This window comes from Coregonus clupeaformis, chromosome 1, assembly GCF_020615455.1.
Source record: "Coregonus clupeaformis isolate EN_2021a chromosome 1, ASM2061545v1, whole genome shotgun sequence".
Classification (NCBI taxonomy): Eukaryota; Metazoa; Chordata; class Actinopteri; order Salmoniformes; family Salmonidae; genus Coregonus; species Coregonus clupeaformis.
This window is the reverse complement of record NC_059192.1, coordinates 61,672,000-61,695,109: the sequence shown is the minus strand read 5'-3', so window position 1 is coordinate 61,695,109 and position 23,110 is coordinate 61,672,000. Positions and strand designations below refer to the sequence as shown.

The 23,110-nt window shown below is 44.3% G+C and overlaps 1 protein-coding gene across 1 annotated transcript; it reads left to right on the top strand.

The window, feature by feature from the left end:
• Nucleotides 1–10,122: 10,122 nt before the first annotated feature.
• Nucleotides 10,123–22,414, top strand: LOC121544223 (transmembrane protein 26-like). Its single transcript, XM_041854468.1, has 6 exons — nucleotides 10,123–10,316; nucleotides 14,185–14,281; nucleotides 14,383–14,472; nucleotides 18,377–18,585; nucleotides 20,556–20,635; nucleotides 22,128–22,414. The coding sequence occupies exons 1-6, from the start codon at nucleotides 10,123–10,125 to the stop codon at nucleotides 22,412–22,414; spliced, it is 957 nt and encodes a 318-aa protein (XP_041710402.1).
• Nucleotides 22,415–23,110: the final 696 nt, after the last annotated feature.

Below are 23,110 nucleotides of genomic sequence, written 5' to 3'. Positions count from 1 at the left end.
TACAAAACATATGTGCAGATAGATTCTACTGTAATTCAAACCTCAGTACATATATTTTTCTGAACTACCCTGACCAATACCACAGAGTGTTAAAACCACACAGTATCCCACAAGACTTCAATAAAGTGGAATCTCCTGGGATTTTCCCCTTGAGGCAAAAGCTCTTGCACAGAAATGAGTTAGGTCAAAAGTCATGGTGGTGGATGCCCTTTGCTCCCAAGGCCAAGGGGCCAAGAGGATTCAAGTAACTTCAGTATCTCACAACCAAGTGAAATTAGCAATTAGTTGCTCAAGTTCCTTTACACGCTGTCAGAAGACTGACAAGGTCATTCAGTTCATCCCTGACACAGCAAATAACTATCTTCATTAGTGGTGTCATTATTATTACTGAATGAAGCGCAGAGGAAGCCTTGTTATTGCAGGTGGGAATGTGGTAGCTGGGAAATCTATTTCTGTTTACATATCAGGGGGTTTGTTTCCTTGCTCCGCTCACGATCTCTCCCAATGAACTATATACACTGAACAAAAATATAAACGCAACATGTAATGTGTTGGTCCCATAATTCATGAGCTGAAATAGAAGATCCCAGAAATGTTCCATGCGCACAAAAAGCTTATTTCTCTCAAATGTTGTGCACAAATTTGATTACATCCCTGTTAGTGAGCATTTCTCCTTTGCCAAAATAATCCATCCACCTGTCAGGTGTGGCATATCAAGAAGCTGATTAAACAGCATGATCATTACACAGGTGCACCTTGTGCTGGTGACAATAAAAGGCCACTAAAATGGGCAGTTTTGTCACACAACAAAATGCCACAGATCTCTCAAGTTTTGAAGGAGCATGCAATTGGCATGCAGGAATGTCCACCAGAGCTGTTGCCAGAGAATTTAATGTTCATTTCTCTACCATAAGCCGCCTCCAACGTCATTTTAGAGAATTTGGCAGTACGTCCAACCGGCCTCACAACAGCAGACCACGTGTAACCACGCCAGCCCAGGATCTCCACATCCGGCTTCTGCACCTGCGGGATTGTCTGAGACCAGACACCCGGACAGCTGGTGAAACTGAGGAGTATTTCCGTCTGTAATAAAGCCCTTTTGTGGGGAAAAACTCATTCTGATTGGCTGGGCCTGGCTACCCAGTGGGTGGGCCTAGCTCCCAAGTGGGTGGGCCTATGCCCTCCCAGGCCCATCCATGGCTGCGCCCCTGCCCAGTCATGTGAAATCCATAGATTATGGCCTAATGAATTTATTTCAATTGACTGATTTGCTGATATGAACTGTAACTCAGTAGAAAATTTGAAATTGTTGCATGTTGCGTTTATATTTTTGTTCAGTATAGAATCAGCTCTGCAGCCAAATAGGCAGAGAGAACATTGCACTATCCTGTGTGCCTTACCATCCCTGGCTGAATTGAAAGTGGTGAATAATTTATTGGGGAGCTCTACCGATATTGAATTTGTGTTTGAAAACGTCAAATTGTAATCACAATCAGAAATATCAATTTGTACACTACGAGCAAAATGTTTGCACACACCTACTCATTCAAGGGTTTTTCTTTCATTTAAATAATGTTTTACATTGTAGAATAATAGTGAAGACATCAAAACTATGAAATAACACATATGGAATGATGTAGTAACCAAAAAAGTGTTAAACAAATCAAAATATATTTTATATTTGAGATTCTTCAAATAGCCACCCTTTGCCTTGATGGCATCTTTGCACACTCTTGGGATTCTCTCAACCAGCTTCATGAGGTAGTCACCTAGAATGCATTTCAATTAACAGGTGTGCCTTCTTAAAAGTGAATTTGTGGGATTTCTTTCCATTTTAATGCGTTTGAGCCAATCAGTTGTGTTGTGACTAGGTAGGGGTGGTATACAGAAGATAGCCCTATTTGGTAAAAGACCAAGTCCATATTATGGCAAGAACAGCTCAAATAACCAAAGAGAAACAACAGTCCATCATGACTTTAAGACATGAAGGTCAGTCAATACGGAACATTTCAAGAACTTCGAAAATGTCTTCAAGTGCAGTCGTAAAAACCATCAAGCGCTATGATGAAACTGGCTCTCATGAGGACCACCACAGGAAAGAAAGACCAATAGTTACCTCTGCTGCAGAGGATATGTTTATTAGAGTTACCAGCCTCAGAAATTGCAGCCCAAATAAATGCTTCACAGAGTTGAAGTAACAGACACATCTCAACTGTAACGATCCCGGCAGTCTGAGTCGGGTCCTGTCTGTGGACTAGTTGTTATGTTCGTGATCTCCAGTTTCCCGAGGGTTCTGGAACGCTCCGGGGAGCTCTCTTGATTTCCGCACCTGCATCCCATCAGCAATCTGCACACCTGGTCCTGATCATCACCCTTCTTAGGCTCTGGCCTAACATCCATTCCCTGCCGGATCGTTAGCCATGAACAGTAGGTTTACCAGAGTATCAGTCTTAGAGCCTAGCGTTAGTTTTGTTGTTTTTGCACCTTGTTGGTTTGTTGCTTACTTACCCCCGTTTTGTTCCATCTGCAGTCACCCGTCCGAACCTTCATCCAACCTCTGCCTGGTGGTCGGCGGCTGCCGACCCAGGATGGGATCAACCACTGCACCCCCCAACAACTAATCAACGCCGCCCGCTCTGTTCCCTGGATTATTCAGCATCACTCTTGAACTTGTAAATAAACACTCACCTTCGTTTCAACTTACCTTGTCCTGGTCTGCTTCTGGGTTCTGGCTTAGCAACTCGTGACAGAACGATCCGGCCAGTAATGAACCCAGCGGACCTGGACTCTGTTCGCCATGCCATTACCCAGCAGGAGAAGATGTTGGGCCATCATAGCACGGTACTACAGGAGATCGCGTTGTCAGTTCGGAACCTTTCTACCGGTCTGACGGAGGTCCAGAACCAACGCAAGTGTCCGGTGGAAGATCCACTACCGGTTTCACCCATCTCGCCTGCCGCTTCTGAAGCTGTGTCCTTCCGTGAGCCCAAGGTTCCGACACCGGATAAATATGAGGGGAGCTGGGAAGATGCCGTTCCTTCCTTATGCAGTGTGGATTAGTGTTCGATCTACAGCCCTACTCTTATGCCACAGACAAGGCTAGGATAGCCTTTGTGATTGAGTTGCTGCGTGGTCGAGCGCTGGAGTGGGCTTCAGCCGTTTGGGAACGACAGGATCCCTGCATGGCTTCATACCAGGGGTTCACGGCCGAGATGAGGAAGCTCTTCGACCATTCCGTCCGAGGAGGGACGCAGCTAGGCGCCTGTTTTCGCTTCGCCAAGGAACTCGCAGCGTGGCCGACTTCGTGATCGAGTTCAAGACGTTGGCTGTGGAGAGTGGGTGGAATGAGGAGGCTCTGCAAGCGGCCTTTTACCAGGGTCTGTCGGAGCAGCTCAAGGATGAGTTGATCTCCTATCCGGAGTCTAGTGACCTGGACAGCTTGGTAGCCTTGTCTATTCGGGTGGATAATCGAGTCCGAGAGCGAAGGAGGGAGAAGCAATGGGCTCCGTCCAACCGATCAGCTTCTCAGGTTCCAGTCGGGTCGTCAAACTGCGCGGCTCGCTAAAGTTGGGAGGACTTTTAGCGAGCCAGTTTCGACCTCTCAATACCTCTGTCAGACCCCGTTTCCCGGCTACCCTTATGAACAGGAATCAGAGCTTAGCGATTAACGCTTTTATCGATTCAGGTGCCGATGGAAGCTTTCTAGATGCCGAGTTGGTGGAACAGCTGGGGCTTTCCAAGGAGCAATTGCCGGAAGCCATTGAAGCTACCACTCTGGACGGCAGTAGTCTGGCACGTATCACGATGAGGACTGAACCGGTTAAGATGCGGTTGTCGGGGAATCATTCTGAGATGATTTCATTCTTCATTCTGCCGTCTTCCCAGGTTCCTCTGGTCCTTGGATACCCCTGGCTGAAGGAACACAATCCCACGTTCGATTGGGTGACGGGCAAGGTAACGAGTTGGAGCCTTGATTGTCATGCTAACTGTCTCAAGACTGCCTGCCCCCATTCGGTTCCCAGTCAGGTGATTGAGGCTAAACCCCCAGATTTGTCCCTGGTTCCCGAGACATATCACGATTTGGGGGAAGTTTTCAGTAAGCAGAAGGCTCTGTCACTCCCTCCCCACCGACCATATGATTGTGCCATCAACCTGTTCCCTGGAGCTGTCTACCCCAAGGGAAGGTTATACAGTATCTCCCGACCTGAACGTGAGGCTTTGGAGACCTACATCAAGGAGTCCCTAGCTGCTGGTCTCGTTCGTCCCTCGTCATCACCCCTGGGGGCAGGATTCTTCTTTGTGGGTAAGAAGGATGGCTCTCTTCGACCGTGTATTGATTATCGGGGGTTGAATGACATCACGGTCAAGAACAAGTATCCCCTGCCCTTGATGAGTTCTGCCTTCGACTCCTTACAGGGTGCTACGGTGTTCACCAAGCTAGACCTACGCAATGCGTATCACATGGTCCGGATCAGAGAGGGGGACGAGTGGTTGACGGGTTTCAATACACCGATGGGTCACTTCGAGTATCAGGTGATGCCGTTTGGACTGACCAATGCTCCAGCGGTATTCCAGAGTATGGTGAACGACGTCCTGAGAGATATGATCGGTCTCTTTGTGTTTGTTTACCTGGATGACATTCTGATCTTCTCGAAGGAACCTTCCGACCACGTCCAGCATGTCCGGCAGGTTCTGCAGCGATTGTTGGAGAATCGCCTGTTCGTGAAGGCCGAGAAGTGCGAGTTTCACGCCCACACGACATCCTTTCTCGGGTACATCATCTCCAGGGGAGAGATTAGGATGGACCAGGAGAAGGTTAGAGCGGTTCTGGAATGGGCCCAGCCCGGTACGAGATTGCAGCTCCAGAGATTTTTGGGGTTTGCGAATTTCTACCGCAGATTCATCCGGGATTACAGCCGTGTGGCCGCTCCGTTAACTGCCTTGACTTCCAGTATCAGGACCTTCAAGTGGAATCCGGAGGCGGATCGAGCGTTTCTGGATTTGAAGAGGCGATTCACCAACGCACCGATTCTCTCTCAACCGGACACGGCCCGTCAGTTCGTGCGTTGAAGTGGACGCGTCTGATGTGGGAGTTGGCGCCATCCTGTCGCAGCGATGCTCCACGGACAGTAAACTCCATCCCTGCGCCTACTACTCTCGTCGCCTTTCGCCTGCGGAGAGGAATTACGATGTGGGTAACCGGGAGCTTCTCGCGGTGAAACTTGCCTTGGAGGAGTGGCGCCACTGGTTGGAGGGGGCGGAGCAACCGTTTATTGTCTGGACTGACCACAAGAATCTTGCTTACGTGCAATCGGCTAAACGTCTCAACTCCCGTCAGGCCAGGTGGGCGTTGTTTTTCGGACGATTCAAGTTTTCCCCTGACGTTCCGACCTGGATCTAAGAACGGCAAGGCGGACGCCTTGTCCCGGATGTTCTCCAAGATGGAGGAGAGTGGGTCCAAGACCGAGACAATTCTCCCCCGGAACTGCGTCGTGGGAGCAGTTATGTGGAAGATTGAGGAGGAGGTGCTGGCGGCCCTTCGGACTCAGCCCGGTCCCGGTAACGGTCCACCCGGTCGGTTGTTTGTGCCTGAGTCGGTTCGTCCTGCTGTCCTCAAATGGTCCCACGCCAGCAAGATGGCTTGTCACCCTGGCGTGGCTCGGACAATGGCGTTTCTTCGCAGACGTTTTTGGTGGCCTGCCATGGCCGAGGATACTCGGGGTTATGTTGCTGCCTGTCCAGTGTGTGCGCAGAATAAGAGTACCAATCGGCCCAGCTCTGGACTACTTCACCCCCTTCCTATTCCCCGGCGACCATGGTCGCATCTGGCCCTGGACTTTGTCACTGGGTTGCCCGCTTCTGAGGGGAACACGGTCGTTCTGACTATCGTGGACAGATTCAGCAAGTTCGCCCACTTTGTGCCTATTGCCAAGCTTCCCTCTGCCTCGGAGACGTCCGAGATCCTGGTTAGGGAGGTTTTCAGGGTCCACGGGTTGCCCAGTGATATCGTTTCCGACCGTGGCCCTCAGTTTACCTCTGCTGTCTGGAAGTCCTTCTGTTTGGCCATTGGAGCTACAGTCAGTCTCACATCTGGTTTTCACCCCCAATCTAATGGTCAGGCGGAGAGAGCCAACCAGAAGATGGAATCCACGCTACGCTGTCTGGCCTCTTCCAACCCCACCTCCTGGGTCTCTCAGTTGCCTTGGGTTGAGTATGCCCACAATACTCTCCCTACATCTGCCACTGGGATGTCTCCCTTCCAGTGCCTGTATGGCTACCAACCTCCCTTGTTCCCTTCTCAGGAGAAGGAGCTCTCAGTGCCTTCTGTTCAGGTCCATATTCTCGTTGCCACCGGACCTGGCATCGGGCCAGAAAAGCACTCCTTAGAGTTTCGGACCGGTATCAGCTCCAGGCGAATCGTCGCCGGATCCCCGCTCCCACCTACACCATCGGAGATAGGGTCTGGTTGGCCACACGGGATCTTCCTTTACGGACTGAGTCTAGGAAGTTGTTACCGAAGTTCATTGGTCCGTTTGTGGTGGAGAAGGTGATCAATCCGGTGGCAGTTCGACTCAAACTCCCGAGGACGCTCAGAGTCCATCCCACCTTTCATGTCTCCTGCCTCAAGCCTGTTTTCCTCAGTCCTCTGTTGCCTCCTCCGCCTCCTCCTCCTCCTCCTCGGATGATCGGAGGTGGTCCTGCCTACACGGTGCGTCGCATCATGGACTCCAGACGGCGGGGCCGGGGTTTCCAGTATCTCGTGGACTGGGAGGGGTATGGTCCTGAAGAGAGGAGTTGGATTCCGCGGCGACAGGTCCTAGATGCTGACCTCATCAGTGACTTCTACCGCCTCCATCCTGGCGCTCCGGGAGTCCGCCCGGTGGCGTTCGTCGGAGGGGGGGTACTGTAACGATCCCGGCAGTCTGAGTCGGGTCCTGTCTGTGGACTAGTTGTTATGTTCGTGATCTCCAGTTTCCCGAGGGTTCTGGAACGCTCCGGGGAGCTCTCTTGATTTCCGCACCTGCATCCCATCAGCAATCTGCACACCTGGTCCTGATCATCACCCTTCTTAGGCTCTGGCCTAACATCCATTCCCTGCCGGATCGTTAGCCATGAACAGTAGGTTTACCAGAGTATCAGTCTTAGAGCCTAGCGTTAGTTTTGTTGTTTTTGCACCTTGTTGGTTTGTTGCTTACTTACCCCCGTTTTGTTCCATCTGCAGTCACCCGTCCGGAACCTTCATCCAACCTCTGCCTGGTGGTCGGCGGCTGCCGACCCAGGATGGGATCAACCACTGCACCCCCAACAACTAATCAACGCCGCCCGCTCTGTTCCCTGGATTATTCAGCATCACTCTTGAACTTGTAAATAAACACTCACCTTCGTTTCAACTTACCTTGTCCTGGTCTGCTTCTGGGTTCTGGCTTAGCAACTCGTGACATCAACATCAACTGTTCAGACGAGACTGTGTGAATCAGGCCTCAAATTGCTGCAAAGAAACCACTACTAAAGGACACCAATAATAAGAAGAAACTTGCTTGGGCCAAGAAACACGAGCAATGGACATTAGACCGGTGAAAATGTGTCCTTTGGTCTGGAGTCCAAATTGGAGATTTTTGGTTCCAACCGCTGTGTCTTTGTGAGACGCGGTGTGGGTGAACGGATGATCTCCGCATGTGTATTTCCCACCGTAAAGCATGGAGGAGCAGGTGTTATGGTGTGGGGGTGCTTTGCTGGTGACACTGTCTGTGATTTATTTAGAATTCAAGGCACACTTAACCAGCATTGCTACCACAGCATTCTGCAGCGATACGTCATCCCATCTGGTTTGGGCTTAGTGGGACTATCATTTGTTTTTCAACAGGACAATGACCCAACACCCTCCAGGCTGTGTAAGGACTATTTTATCAAGAAGGCGAGTGATGGAGTGCTGCATCAGATGACCTGGCCTCCACAATCCCGCGACCTCAACCCAATGGAGATGGTAGCAGCCAACAAGTGCTCAGCATATGTGGGAACTCCTTCAAGACTGTTGGAAAAGCATTCCAGGTGAAGCTGGTTGAAAGAATGCCAAGAGTGTGCAAAGCTGTCATCAAGGCAAAGGGTGGCTATTTGAAGAATCTCAAATGTAAAATATATTTTGATTTGTTTAACACTTTTTTGGTTACTACATGATTCCATATGTGTTATTTCATAGTTTTGATGTCTTCACTATTATTCTACAATGTAGAAAATAGTAAAAATAAAGAAAAACCCTGGAATTAGTACGTGTGTCCAAACTTTTGACTGGTACTGTATATGTAATTCAAATATGGCTTCAAATATCAAAGTGGGTTTAGATAGAGCAATTTTGATGTTATTGGAGGAAAACATCTAACCATGGGTATATTTTTTTGTGTTATAAGTGGTTTTAATATGTAGTCTGTATACAGTATATTCATGCGTGAATAAATCGAATTAATGCAAATGACCAAAGGGACTTCATCACTCATAACTTCATAAAGAATGATTGCAAGCTGTTGATCTGAATCAAAAGTCTGTGCATCCATAGCTGTGGGAAGTAGGGGTGCTGAGGGTGCTGCACCCCCTGATAAATCAAAATATATCTATTAGTTCCCCCCCACACACAAAATTAGTGAACTAGGCCTTTATTACTCTTGTATGAATGGAGAAAGATACTTGTCAGCAGAGTAGAGAAAAATACTTTTCAGAGCGGAGAAAAATACTATTAGTAGGCCTATGTTTTTTCCTTTATATAACAGTCTAAGTAGAGCATATCTCTATTTTATTGTGGAATGTATCACTGACATATATATTGAATATAGGCCTAATCATTTCTTAAGAACACCTTACTGCAAATCTACTCAATATGGTTCAAATAGATGTGTTATGTTAGGTCTTTCTCAATTTCCTCTCTTCCCTCTGTCCATAAATGTGACAGTTTACAGCATTGGAATTTCATGAAGCACACATGGTCACTTTGATGAGGCCTAGGCTATTGTATGCACATTTTCAACATCTGATGAATCATTCCAGTGAATATCGTCTGCCTTTGAGCCTGTGTATAGCCTAATTATATCCATCAATCATAATAAAATAACGTATAGCCTAACAGTAGGCATATATTTACATTTACGTCATTTAGCAGACGCTCTTATCCAGAGCGACTTACAGTTAGTGATACATTATTTTATTATTTTATTCATACTGGCCCCCCGTGGGAATCGAACCCACAACCCTGGCGTTGCAACCGCCATGCTCTACCAACTAAGCTACATGCCATTCCCTCCCCTACCCTGGACGACGCTGGGCCAATTGTGCGCCGCCCCATATATCATGTTAAGCAATGCAGTGCTGCCCTCTTCAGTACAAAGTTGCACATTTAAATCCCCTGACGTTAATAAAATTCGATACAATAAATAAATAGCCTTTTAGTTGTGTGTGCAAATGTAGCCTTATCTTCATTTGACTGCATTGGAAAATCACTATTGTAATACTACTCCCGTCAATCAAAAACGAGACCCCGTTTGGGGAGCGTAATGCTTTGAACACACCGACTGTGCGTTTGCGCAAAATAGTATGCAGCATCTTCTAGATATGTGTGCAACAAAAGTTCAACATTCACCCTCTGCTACCATTTCTGTCAACCCGTTGACACATACAGTTTGATGCATACGTTCGATAAATCCAACGTATGCACCACACAGAACGCACTGCAACTGCCTCTGCAACGCAATGCTGCAAGGCAAAAGCAGCGTTCCATTGGAAACGAATGTACTTTTGGTTTAACCCCCTGCGCAGTCGGTGTGTTCAAAGCTAAAGCTTTGGTGGCTGTGTGTGGAGGTTTCCACTAGTTACCTCAGCCACAATACCATAAAAATTAATTAAGTTAATTTAGTTAGTGTTAGGCATAAGGTTAGCAGTGTGGTTAAGGTTAAGTTTAAAATACAATTTTAAGAAAATAAATTGTAGAATTGGGCGCGGTTTATAACTTTGTGGCTGTGGTAACTAGTGACGACCGTGTGTTGTAGAGTAAGTTATTCATTGTCGGCGGTCGACTGGAGCTTGAATCTTCAGGAATAACGGGACCCTTAAACTGTCGAATCTTTACCATTAAGCGTCATGGCATTTGTGGTCAAATTTTCATGTGCGATTGTTACTAGGTTGCTATTTATTGTCATCTCACTAATCGGAGTTTGGAGAGTGAAATTGGTTAAAGATGACAATAACTATTGGTTTCTGACATTCCTGTTTCTACCTCTCATTCTCGAAATGATCATAACTTTGAAAATAAGAAAGGGAAAGGATTATAAATGGTAAGATTCTGTTCATTTATTCTATTATAGCCTACGCTATTTTAGCATACTGTGCATAATTTGTCATGTGCAGGCTATCCAAATATTTTTGTCCTAAAGACATAACAGACAACAAATAAGAAGTTTAATATAATAATAATATTGGATATTCTGTGTTTTCCACGTCTATTGTTAAACATTTTGATAAATATATTTTTCTTCCTTTCAATCTTAAATAGCTCTTACCAAATATTTTTATCCTAAAGACATAACAGACAACAAATAAGATAGTGCAAAATGAAGTTTAATATAACTGTAAAATGCCATGACTATGAAATTGATATATTCTGAATGATGGGAGGATGGACAAAAACCCACGACTTCAAAATGTTTTAAATAATTTAATGTTACGTTCCCCAGCAAGAAAAACAAAATAATGTCGCTCAAACAGAACGGGGGACTAACAGAGTCACTGACAACCAAAACGAAACGGGTGGGGTTTTGTGATTCTGTCTTTCGTAATTTACGGAACTGTTGTCTGTATGCCTCTGGGACCAACTTGTAAGCCCGAAGGATAGCAGCTTTAATCTCTACGGGATCGGTGTCCCATATACAGGACGGTTGAGCTAACGTGCGCTAATGTGATTAGCATGACTGTTGTAAGTAACAGAAAACTTTCCAGGACATAGACATGTCTTATATGGGCAGAAAGCTTAAAGTCTTGTTAATCTAACTGCACTGTCCAATTTACAGTAGCTATTACAGTGAAATAATACCATGCTATTGTTTGAGGAGAGTGCACAACAACAACAAAAACTTATCATGGCAACTGGTTTGATACATTCACCTGTGAAGGTAAATAATGTACGTGGTCCTCTGTAGCTCAGCTGGTAGAGCACGGCGCTTGTAACGCCAAGGTAGTGGGTTCGATCCCCGGGACCACCCATACACAAAACAAAAAAAAATGTATGCACGCATGACTGTAAGTTGCTTTGGATAAAAGCGTCTGCTAAATGGCATATTATTACTTACATTCAGTAATCTTGCGCTGATCCTAAGGGTCCCAGAGATAAAATGTAGCATAGTTTTGTTTGATAAAATCAATTTTTATATTCAAATGTAGGAACTGGGTTTTACAATTTGAACCCCTGCTGTCTTTGGCTCCACACCGACCCCGCCCGGCCATCTAGATGTGTAAAAGTTAGTGTATAAGCTAATGATCCATCATGTATGACATTCCTGGGAGTGTGTAAACTTACATTTTGTATTACCATATCATTTTTGTATGTTCTCTATAGTTATGTACTTGAAAATGTATCAATTGACCAATTCGGCACATTTGGGCAGACTTGATACAAAATAGTCCAGTATTACAATGCTTCACTGGATCAATCTGAAACTTTGCACACACACTGCTGCCATCTAGTGGGCAAAATCTAAATTGCGCCTGAACTGCAATATTATATTGTGGCCTTTCTTTTGCATTTCAAAGATGATGGAACAAAACAAGAAAATAGAAAGCGCATGTTTTTTTGTTTGTATTATCTTTTACCAGATCTAATGTGTTATATTCTCCTACATTAATTTCACATTACCACAAACTTGCATATCCTTGCTTCAGATCCTGAGCTACAGGCAGTTAGATTTGGGTATGTCATTTTAGGCGAAAATTGAAAAAAAGGGTCAGATCCTTAAGAAGTTAACAGTGTCATAGTCTGAACTCTGGTCAAGCCATAAAGCGGTGTACAATTTTTGAGCTTTTCCCACAAGAACATTTGAGGAGCAGTGACCAAATATCTCACGGCCATTATAGGGATGTGGCAATCCGCTCAAACAGAGTAAAATATACATCACCTCCTTTTCATTGAAAGGCGGTACAAGCCAGCTGTTCCGATCAAGATCAAACTCTGTTGAGGGTGCAGGATGGCCTGACTGGATTCGGAGCGCTTGCAGATCCATCTCTATTAATCGAATGGCATGTGCACTTTCTGCTTGTTCTAGTCTGGCTGCACGTTCTCATTCTTGTTTGGCTGCACGCTCATCTTGTCTTTCCCTGTGCTCCAACTCTAATTTCTGTTGTTAAAGCTCAAATTGTTGTTGCTACAACTTTGCCTTTAGTTCTAACTCCCTTAGTTGTATGTCTACGGGGATCTACTCTACTACCCGTAGTGCCTTTTTCATCAGCCTCACTCTCCGAGAGGATTTCCTCCTCCACTAAAACAGTACCGATCAACTCTTTGGCAACTGCTTTTGGATCGCCAGATGCCACTTTAATGCCAATGCTTTGCGATGAGCAGATTCGCCTTTGTGCATTCATCTAGCATCTCCCATGTAGGGTTCTCCACAAATGTTTCCAACTTAAAGTCCATGGCTTTATTTTAATTTTATTAGCCTGTGTGTTTATGCAACTTTCAAAATGATTCCAACAATCGTATATCCCCTCAAGGTGGATGTCAGTGACAGAAACTCAAAAGTGTATTTTGAACACTCAAATATCTGGGTATAGCAGAGCTTCCGAGTAGGTGACTATAGCAACTACCATACTCATGGAAAACAATATCCCGGATGAGCCACCCATTTTGTTACGTTCCCCAACAAGAAAACCAAATGATGTTGCTCAAACAGAAAGGGGAACTAACAAAGAGTCACTGAAAACCCCTCATCCTGACTGGTTGCATCACTGCCTGGTATGGCAGCTGCTCGGCCTCCGAATGCAGGGCACTACAGATGGTAGTGCGTACGGCCCAGTACATCACTGGGGCCAAGCTTCCTGCCATCCAGGACCTCTATACCAGGCAGTGTCAGAGGAAGGCCCTAAAAATGGTCAAAGACTCCAGCCACCCTAGTCATAGACTGTTCTCTCTGCTACCGCACGGCAAGCGGTACCGGTGAGCCAAGTCTAGGTCCAAAAGGCTTCTTAACAGCTTCTACCCCAAGCCATAAGACTCCTAAACAGCTAATCATGGCTACCCGGACTATTTGCATTGAATAGCACCTGGGCCAGCACAGGTGAAACACCTTCCCACTAACGAGATGGCAACCAGCACAGGTGTAACACATACTGTGGTCCTCTGTAGCTCAATTGGTAGAGGATGGTGCTCGTAACGCCAGGGTAGTGGGTTTGATCCCCGGGACCACCCATACGTAAAAATGTATGCACACATGACTGTAAGTCGCTTTGGATAAAAGCATCTGCTAAATGGCATATTATATTATTATTATTATACTGACTAACGAGGTAACACCAATCAGTGCGCCCTACGTGCTAACGTGCTAAAAGTCCAACCTCAAAACATAAATGGAAAAACCAAAACCTGTAACAGTAAACAAATAAACAAAATATTCCAGCTTTAAATCTGCAATAGCTCTTACCCAAAGCGTGCCATGATTATGAAAATTATACATTCATTTGTTTTGTCTTGTCAATTACACACACCTGGTTCATATTCCCCTCATTAGTATGTATATAAGTATTCCCTCTGCCCCCTTGTCCTTGTGAGTGTTTTTTTAATTTATTTTTTATTTTTTTACCTTTATTTAACTAGGCAAGTCAGTGAAGAACAAATTCTTATTTACAATGACGGCATACACCGGCCAAACCCGGACAACGCTAGGCCAATTGTGAGGATTAGTAGCTCGGTTGAGCTCAGTATTTTGTATTGCCGGGGTATTTTCCCCGTGTGCATGTTTGTTCCAGTGCGCCTGTTTTGCGCACTGGACTGGTTACGCTGGATTACGGAATAAACTCTGTATACTGTGATTTACCCTCCTGCGCCTGACTCCTTCAAATCACGCGTCACAATAGGTGCATGCATCTCTCAAATGCATGTGAATGGAATAAAGAGTTGTCACAAAAATAAATCAAGTTCATTTTCTCCTTCAACCCGAGGTTCTCGCCAGCCATCTTGCTTTTCCTGATCAATATAATTCCTTCCATCTGGATTTTGGAACTACATCATCAGGAGAACAAATCTAGTTACCCTCAGGTACAGAAAACAGAGATGGAGAAAAATCGCAAAGCTCCATGTTCAATGTATGCATGAAAGTTATAAAACATTTACTTACAACTTCACTTCTCTCATTTCAGTGCAAGAAAATGGACTCATGGGAAAATGTGAAAAGCATGATTTCTCTGAACGAAACTGTGGAGAATTTAACGGTTCAAACCTATCTAAAGGTAAATACTGGAACTAGTTTTCGTTTCTTGACTATTTTACCTTTCACTTTTCTTAAATCTACTGTAGCTAGGACCCTTGACCTCAATATAGCAATAAACATTCAGAAGACAATAAATATTCACATGGCCTTTCTACACAGATGTTGACGTATTCGCGAATTCACAGTCGACGACAGGGTCACATCTAAGTATACAGTTGAAGTCGGAAGTTTACATACACCTTAGCCACATACAGTGGGGGGAAAAAGTATTTAGTCAGTCACCAATTGTGCAAGTTCTCCCACTTAAAAAGATGAGAGAGGCCTGTAATTTTCATCATAGGTACACGTCAACTATGACAGACAAATTGAGATTTTTTTTCTCCAGAAAATCACATTGTAGGATTTTTAATGAATTTATTTGCAAATTATGGTGGAAAATAAGTATTTGGTCACCTACAAACAAGCAAGATTTCTGGCTCTCACAGACCTGTAACTTCTTCTTTAAGAGGCTCCTCTGTCCTTCACTCGTTACCTGTATTAATGGCACCTGTTTGAACTTGTTATCAGTATAAAAGACACCTGTCCACAACCTCAAACAGTCACACTCCAAACTCCACTATGGCCAAGACCAAAGAGCTGTCAAAGGACACCAGAAACAAAATTGTAGACCTGCACCAGGCTGGGAAGACTGAATCTGCAATAGGTAAGCAGCTTGGTTTGAAGAAATCAACTGTGGGAGCAATTATTAGGAAACGGAAGACATACAAGACCACTGATAATCTCCCTCGATCTGGGGCTCCACGCAAGATCTCACCCCGTGGGGTCAAAATGATCACAAAAATCCCATAACCACACGGGGGGACCTAGTGAATGACCTGCAGAGAGCTGGGACCAAAGTAACAAAGCTTACCATCAGTAACACACTACGCCGCCAGGGACTGAAATCCTGCAGTGCCAGACGTGTCCCCCTGCTTAAGCCAGTACATGTCCAGGCCCGTCTGAAGTTTGCTAGAGTGCATTTGGATGATCCAGAAGAGGATTGGGAGAATGTCATATGGTCAGATGAAACCAAAATAGAAATTTTTGGTAAAAACTCAACTTGTCGTGTTTGGAGGACAAACAATGCTGAGTTGCATCCAAAGAACACCCTACCTACTGTGAAGCATGGGGGTGGAAACATCATGCTTTGGGGCTGTTTTTCTGCAAAGGGACCAGGACGACTGATCCGTGTAAAGGAAAGAATGAATGGGGCCATGTATCGTGAGATTTTGAGTGAAAACCTCCTTCCATCAGCAAGGGCATTGAAGATGAAACGTGGCTGGGTCTTTCAGCATGACAATGATCCCAAACACACCGCCCGGGCAACGAAGGAGTGGCTTCGTAAGAAGCATTTCAAGGTCCTGGAGTGGCCTAGCCAGTCTCCAGATCTCAACCCCATAGAAAATCTTTGGAGGGAGTTGAAAGTCCGTGTTGCCCAGCGACAGCCCCAAAACATCACTGCTCTAGAGGAGATCTGCATGGAGGAATGGGCCAAAATACCAGCAACAGTGTGTGAAAACCTTGTGAAGACTTACAGAAAACATTTGACCTGTGTCATTGCCAACAAAGGGTATATAACAAAGTATTGAGAAACTTTTGTTATTGACCAAATACTTATTTTCCACCATAATTTGCAAATAAATTCATAAAAAATCCTACAATGTGATTTTCTGGATTTTGTTTTCTCATTTTGTCTGTCATAGTTGACGTGTACCTATGATGAAAATTACAGGCCTCTCTCATATTTTTAAGTGGGAGAACTTGCACAATTGGTGGCTGACTAAATACTTTTTTTCCCCACTGTACATTTAAACTCTGTTTTTCACAATTCCTGACATTTAATCGTAGTAAAAATTCCATGTTAGGTCAGTTAAAATCAGCACTTTATTTTAAGAATGTGAAATGTCAGAATAATAGTAGAGAGAATGATGTATTTCAGCTTTTATTTATTTCATCACATTCCCAGTGGGTCAGAAGTTTACATACACTCAATTAATATTTGGTAGCATTGCCTTTAAATTGTTTAACTTGGGTCAAACGTTTCAGGTTGCCTTCCACAAGCTTCCCACAATAAGTTGGGTGAATTTTGGCCCATTCCTCCTGACAGAGCTGGTGTAACTGAGTCAGGTTTGTAGGCCTCCTTGCTTGCACACGCTTTTTCAGTTCTGCCCACACATTTTCTATAGGATTGAGGTCAGGGCTTTGTGATGGCCACTCCAATACCTTTGTTGTCCTTAAGCCATTTTGCACCAACTTTGGAAGTATGCTTGGGGTCATTGTCCATTTGGAAGACCCATTTGCGACCAAGCTTTAACTTCCTGAATGATGTCTTGAGATGTTGCTTCAATATATCCACATAATTTTCCTTCCTCATGATGCCATCTATTTTGTGAAGTGCACCAGTCCCTCCTGCAGCAAAGCACCCCCACAGCATGATGCTGCCACCCCAGTGCTTCACGGTTGGGATGGTGTTCTTGGGCATGCTGTGGGGGTGCTATCCCCTTTTTCCTCCAAACATAACGATGGTCATTATGGCCAAACAGTTCTATTTTTGTTTCATCAGACCAGAAAAAGTATGATCTTTGTCCCCATGTGCAGTTGCAAACCATAGTCTGGCTTTTTTATGGCAGTTTTAGAGCAGTGGCTTCTTCCTTGCTGAGCGGCCTTTCAGGTTATGTTGATATAGGACTCGTTTTGCTGTGGATATAGATACTTTTGTACCTGTTTCCTCCAGCATCTTCACAAGGTCCTTTGCTGTTGTTCTGGGATTGATTTGTCTCTAGGAGACAGAATGCGTCTCCTTCCTGAGCGGTATGACGTGTCTGCGTGGTCCCACAGTGTTTATACTTGCGTACTATTGTTTGTACAGATGAATGTGGTACCTTCAGGTGTTTGGAAATTGCTCCCAAGGATGAACCAGACTTGTAGACGTCTACAATTTTTTTTCTGAAGTCTTGGCTGATTTCTTTAGATTTTCCCAGGATGTCAAGCAAAGAGGCACTGAGTTTGAAGGTAGGCCTTGAAATACATCCTCAGGTACACCTCCAATTGACTCAAATGATGTCAATTAGCCTATCAGAAGCTTCTAAAGCCATGGCATCATTTTCTGGAATTTTCCAAGCTGTTAAAAGGCACAGCCAAGTTAGTGTATGTAAACTTCTGACCCACTGGAATTGTGATACAGTGAATTATAAGTGAAATAATCTGTCTGTAAACAATTGTTGGAAAAATTACTTGTGTCATACACAAAGTAGATGTCCTAACCGACTTGCCAAAACTATAGTTTGTTAAAAAGAAATTTGTGGATAGGTTGAAAAACAAGTGTATGTAAACTTACGACTTCAAATGTATTTAGTACTTTCCATTATTAACATACACTGAGTATACCAAACATTAAGAACACCCCCTTTTGCCCTCAGAACAGCCTCAATTCGTTGGGGGCATGGACTCTACAAGGTGTCAAGTGTTCCACAGGGATGCTGGCCCATGTTGACTCCAATGCTTCCCACAGTTGTGTCAAGTTGGCTGGATGTCCTTTGGGTGGTGGAACATTCTTGATACACACAGGAAGCTGTTGAGCGTGAAAAACCCAGCAGCGTTGAAGTTCTTGACACAATCCTGTGCGCCTGGTACCTACTACCGTACCCCGTTCAAAGGCACTTTGTCTTGCCCAGGATTCACCTGGTCAATCTATGTCATGGAAAGAGCAGGTTTTGTATACTCAGTGTATAAGGTTATTTCAATCGCAGTGACGGAGGTCTCAGGGGTCATTAGGGGACTCTTCTTTCCTTGTCCTATCCCTACCCTGAGCCTTTTACTGTAGCACATTTTCGAGTGTTTATTATCTATGGTTTTACCCTCTGTTCCCTCTCTTGACATTTGAGGTTCTTGACCAAATCATGTCCACGGTTTGCCCCAACGACTGGATCCTGGCCCTCCATCAGGTCCTGCTAATCCTTCTCATCGTAGGGAAGTGGCTCCTCCCACTGGGGAGCGGGGTCACGCGGAACGAACTCTCCCAGCTCCTGCTTATCTTTGTTGGCACAGCAGCTGACATATTGGAGTTCACCAGTGAAACGCTGTCTGATGTCAAGTAGGTGTCTGACCTTTCGATTGACTTTACTGACTGAGGCTTATGCTTTCCAGTCTAAACAGTTTGCACATATAGTATGACAACATACTATAGTTTTTTCTTTGGCTGTTCGTGCACACCAATTTTTTTTAGAGCACACAGTAAGGAGTATAATGACATGAAGATGTCTGTATCATGTACGATTCACAGATCATAGGTTATTACAGGAGGCATATATACAGTGAGGGAAAAAAGTATTTGATCCCCTGCTGATTTTGTACGTTTGCCCACTGACAAAGACATGATCAGTCTATAATTTTAATGGTAGGTTTATTTGAACAGTGAGAGACAGAATAGCAACCAAAAAATCCAGATAAACGCATGTCAAAAATGTTATAAATTGATTCGCATTTTAATGAGGGAAATAAGTATTTGACCCCTCTGCAAAACATGACTTAGTACTTGGTGGCAAAACCCTTGTTGGCAATCACAGAGGTCAGACGTTTCTTGTAGTTGGCCACCAGGTTTGCACACATCTCAGGAGGGATTTTGTCCCACTCCTCTTTGCAGATCTTCTCCAAGTCATTAAGGTTTCGAGCCTGACGTTTGGCAACTCGAACCTTCAGCTCCCCTCCACAGATTTTCTATGGGATTAAGGTCTGGAGACTGGCTAGGCCACTCCAGGACCTTAATGTGCTTCTTCTTGAGCCACTCCTTTGTTGCCTTGGCCGTGTGTTTTGGGTCATTGTCATGCTGGAATACCCATCCACGACCCATTTTCAATGCCCTGGCTGAGGGAAGGAGGTTCTCACCCAAGATTTGACGGTACATGGCCCCGTCCATCGTCCCTTTGATGCGGTGAAGTTGTCCTGTCCCCTTAGCAGAAAAACACCCCCAAAGCATAATGTTTCCACCTCTATGTTTGACGGTGGGGATGGTGTTCTTGGGGTCATAGGCAGCATTCGTCCTCCTCCAAACACGGCGAGTTGAGTTGATGCCAAAGAGCTCGATTTTGGTCTCATCTGACCACAACACTTTCACCCAGTTCTCCTCTGAATCATTCAGATGTTCATTGGCAAACGGCCCTGTATATGTGCTTTCTTGAGCAGGGGGACCTTGCGGGCGCTGCAGGATTTCAGTCCTTCACAGCGTAGTGTGTTACCAATTGTTTTCTTGGTGACTATGGTCCCAGCTGCCTTGAGATAATTGACAAGATCCTCCCGTGTAGTTCTGGGCTGATTCCTCACCGTTCTCATGATCATTGCAACTCCACGAGGTGAGATCTTGCATGGAGCCCCAGGCCGAGGGAGATTGACAGTTCTTTTGTGTTTCTTTCATTTGCGAATAATCGCACCAACGGTTGTCACCTTCTCACCAAGCTGCTTGGCGATGGTCTTGTAGCCCATTCCAGCCTTGTATAGGTCTACAATCTTGTCCCTGACATCCTTGGAGAGCTCTTTGGTCTTGGCCATGGTGGAGAGTTTGGAATCTGATTGATTGATTGCTTCTGTGGACAGGTGTCTTTTATACAGGTAACAAGCTGAGATTAGGAGCACTCCCTTTAAGAGTGTGCTCCTAATCTCAGCTCGTCACCTGTATAAAAGACACCTGGGAGCCAGAAATCTTTCTGATTGAGAGGGGGTCAAATACTTATTTCCCTCATTGAAATGCAAATCAATTTCTAACATTTTTGACATGCGTTTTTCTGGATTTTTTTGTTGTTATTCTGTCTCTCACTGTTCAAATAAACCTACCATTAAAATTATAGACTGATCCTTTCTTTGTCAGTGGGCAAATGTACAAAATCAGCAGGGGATCAAATACTTTTTTCCCTCACTGTAGGTCTAAAAAGGGCCTTAAATGTAAAACCCATTTAAACATCCCTTCTCCCAATGAAGTTTATATATGAGATACCAAATATATTTTCCACTCCCGCTACTGTGGAATCAGCCCATTGACTAGTTGAGCTGTGTGTTCTGTATTCCTCCCAGGGAGAACAGCCCTCAACTGGTGTATATAATCCTAGCGGTGTGGACCTGGAGCATGTTACAGTTTCCTCTCCATCTGGCTGGTGGGTCTCAACATGTGATTTTATTATTCCTATCTGCAGTGAATTTAACTCTCCTTGACTTTGGCCAACAGACACAGGCTATGGAGATCTGTTCGAATGTTGAGGCTCATATTCTTTACGGTGAATTACAGATTAGATGTATTTTATATGCTGATGCCAAGACTTTCATGGTGGGTTTGAGGGTTTATTTGAGTGGGAGAGCCATATCATAGACAGCATTGTGAATGTCACATCTATGAAGGTAAACCTTAAGATTTCTTATCTTTAATTTCATTATCTGTTGTAGACATAGAACTGCAGAGAGCCTCCCCCACAGCCCTACCTACTTTATCAAGTTATCTCTTTGTAGCATGACTGTGGCCAGAAAAGTTTCGAATTTGCCTAAACATTTGAAACGAGACAATCCAGCGCTATCGTAGCCAAGTTGCAACATAAAAAGCTGAGCTGATTTGTGTGCTTATCACCGAGTCCTTATCACCACTTCCTACACACAAACTACAAGGATCTCACCAAAGATAAAAGAAAACTTTATTTAGTACACTCAGAGGAAATATATTTTATCATCAGTATGGATAAAATAGGAAGATGCAACACTTGAAGATGCACTCCAGGATCCAAATTTGTAACATATTTTACGAATTGGATTCATAACATATCACGCAAATTGAAAAATGTGTATGATATCATACAAGTTACAAAAATTGTAACATATCACACGAAATGGATGATATGATAGTACACAATTAGATGACGTAGTTAACAAAAAACGGGGACCACTTTTGGTTTGTGAGCAACACTTTCATAACTACTGGCTGAAATTATGCAAAAAGCTTGAGATAGTTTGGCAACTTCCCCTGAGCTAGCGCTAGTTAGCAATTGCACTAACACTAGTTAGCAACTTACTTCAAGCTGAACGCAGATACATAAAAATGGTATCCACGAGTTCATCTGACTCTGGGCAAGTAGATAAAGGGCTTCATTGCCAAAATTGCAAATGATCCCTTTAAGGATGTACTCAAAGACATTCCTTTTTATATTGTATACAGTGATTTGGTTTAATCTGTCAATTTTATACACAGATTAAGGCTCACTTCTTCTTCAGTTCCTCATTGCTTGGCTGATGGAGTAAGCTATTGTCAGGCAAACTGCCAATAACCCAAACCTCCTGAAATCCATTATAGCCATGTGGCTAAACAATTCTGGGTTGAGGATCATAAACAGTTCATTACGGCCTCCCTTGTTCTCAGAAAAGACCTACCCCAATCTACTGCATTATTCACAACCTGAAATGATGTACTATAAGTGGATAAGTAACCATCCACTCATCACACATGACATAGTGAGGATGCACTTACAATATGCAATTGTATATATCTACAATAATCCTGTTGAAGACTTCAACGGAAATACTTCAGGCCTTCAGCCCCAGTTTCCAATAATATCTGAAAATTGTTTTTGAAACTGAACTTGTGTGTGTGTGTGTGTGTATTAGTGGTGAACTCAAAGCCAGAAAGCGTGGGCAAGGGCCAAGGCGATTCCTTCCTGACCAAGCACAGCAAAGACATATGGAGCATCATTGAGAGCCTGTTCATCCAGGATGGCCCATTCCTCGTGGTCCGGCTGACCGTCATGACCTACTTTGATGTCTTCCACCAGATGTTGGTGTTCTTTTCCGTTAAAAACTTCCTGGTGGTCATCCTGAACTTCTATTGGTTGGCCGTCATATGCCAGGACTACAGACCTGTAGTCAGGTCCAGAAGCAGCAGCAACATCCCTTGATTGGGGAGGAAGGGGGGTTGTAGTAGGGAGGTGGTGGAGAACGAGTATGGGAAGGGGAGTTCGGAGCGAAACAAGGTTCCTGCCCCTGCTTTGGAGGAAGATGTTTTGGAGGAAGTTAATACAGACTGAAAATATAATTACATAGTGCTGCATTTATACAAAGCACAAGTTCAATATTGGACAGTGAGTTCAAAAGCTGGAATTAATTATGAGACTTGACATTTAATCGGTAAAGGAAAGGAGAGACAGAAACAGTTTAAAAGTCACAAGCATATTTAAAATCTCAATTTAACCGATTTTTACAGTGCTCTTACTTTATTGTACCATGCTTTTACCCCTTTGACAACAAACATGCCAAAGCTTAGAAATTAACCCACAAAGGCATGTGAAATAGAACAACACTTGTTTGAGTTAGTATACAAAGGTTATTATTGTAAAGATAGGCAGCCAAGTGTTACTGTCCACTGTCTCCACAGGTTATACTCTTTAATAGTTGAACAAAGTCTGTCCCATTTAGTTTTCCAAAAGGTTGCTTGTGACAATGGGAAAAGGTGTGGTTATGCTACAACATCTGTACTGTAGTATTTTACAATAAGGCTGTAACATAACACAATTTGGAAAAGGTCAAGGGGTATGAATACTTTCCGAATGCACTGTATGTCTGATTGAATTAAGGCTAGAATTTCATAGGGGTGA

Bases quoted from the DNA above. Each gene is read 5' to 3' on its own strand.
- LOC121544223 (XM_041854468.1), top strand. From the start codon at position 10,123: ATGGCATTTGTGGTCAAATTTTCATGTGCGATTGTTACTAGGTTGCTA. The intron at 14,473-18,376 runs GTAAATACTGGA...TTGACATTTGAG, and splicing joins CGGTTCAAACCTATCTAAAG to GTTCTTGACCAAATCATGTC. The intron at 18,586-20,555 runs GTAGGTGTCTGA...TATTCCTCCCAG, and splicing joins GAAACGCTGTCTGATGTCAA to GGAGAACAGCCCTCAACTGG.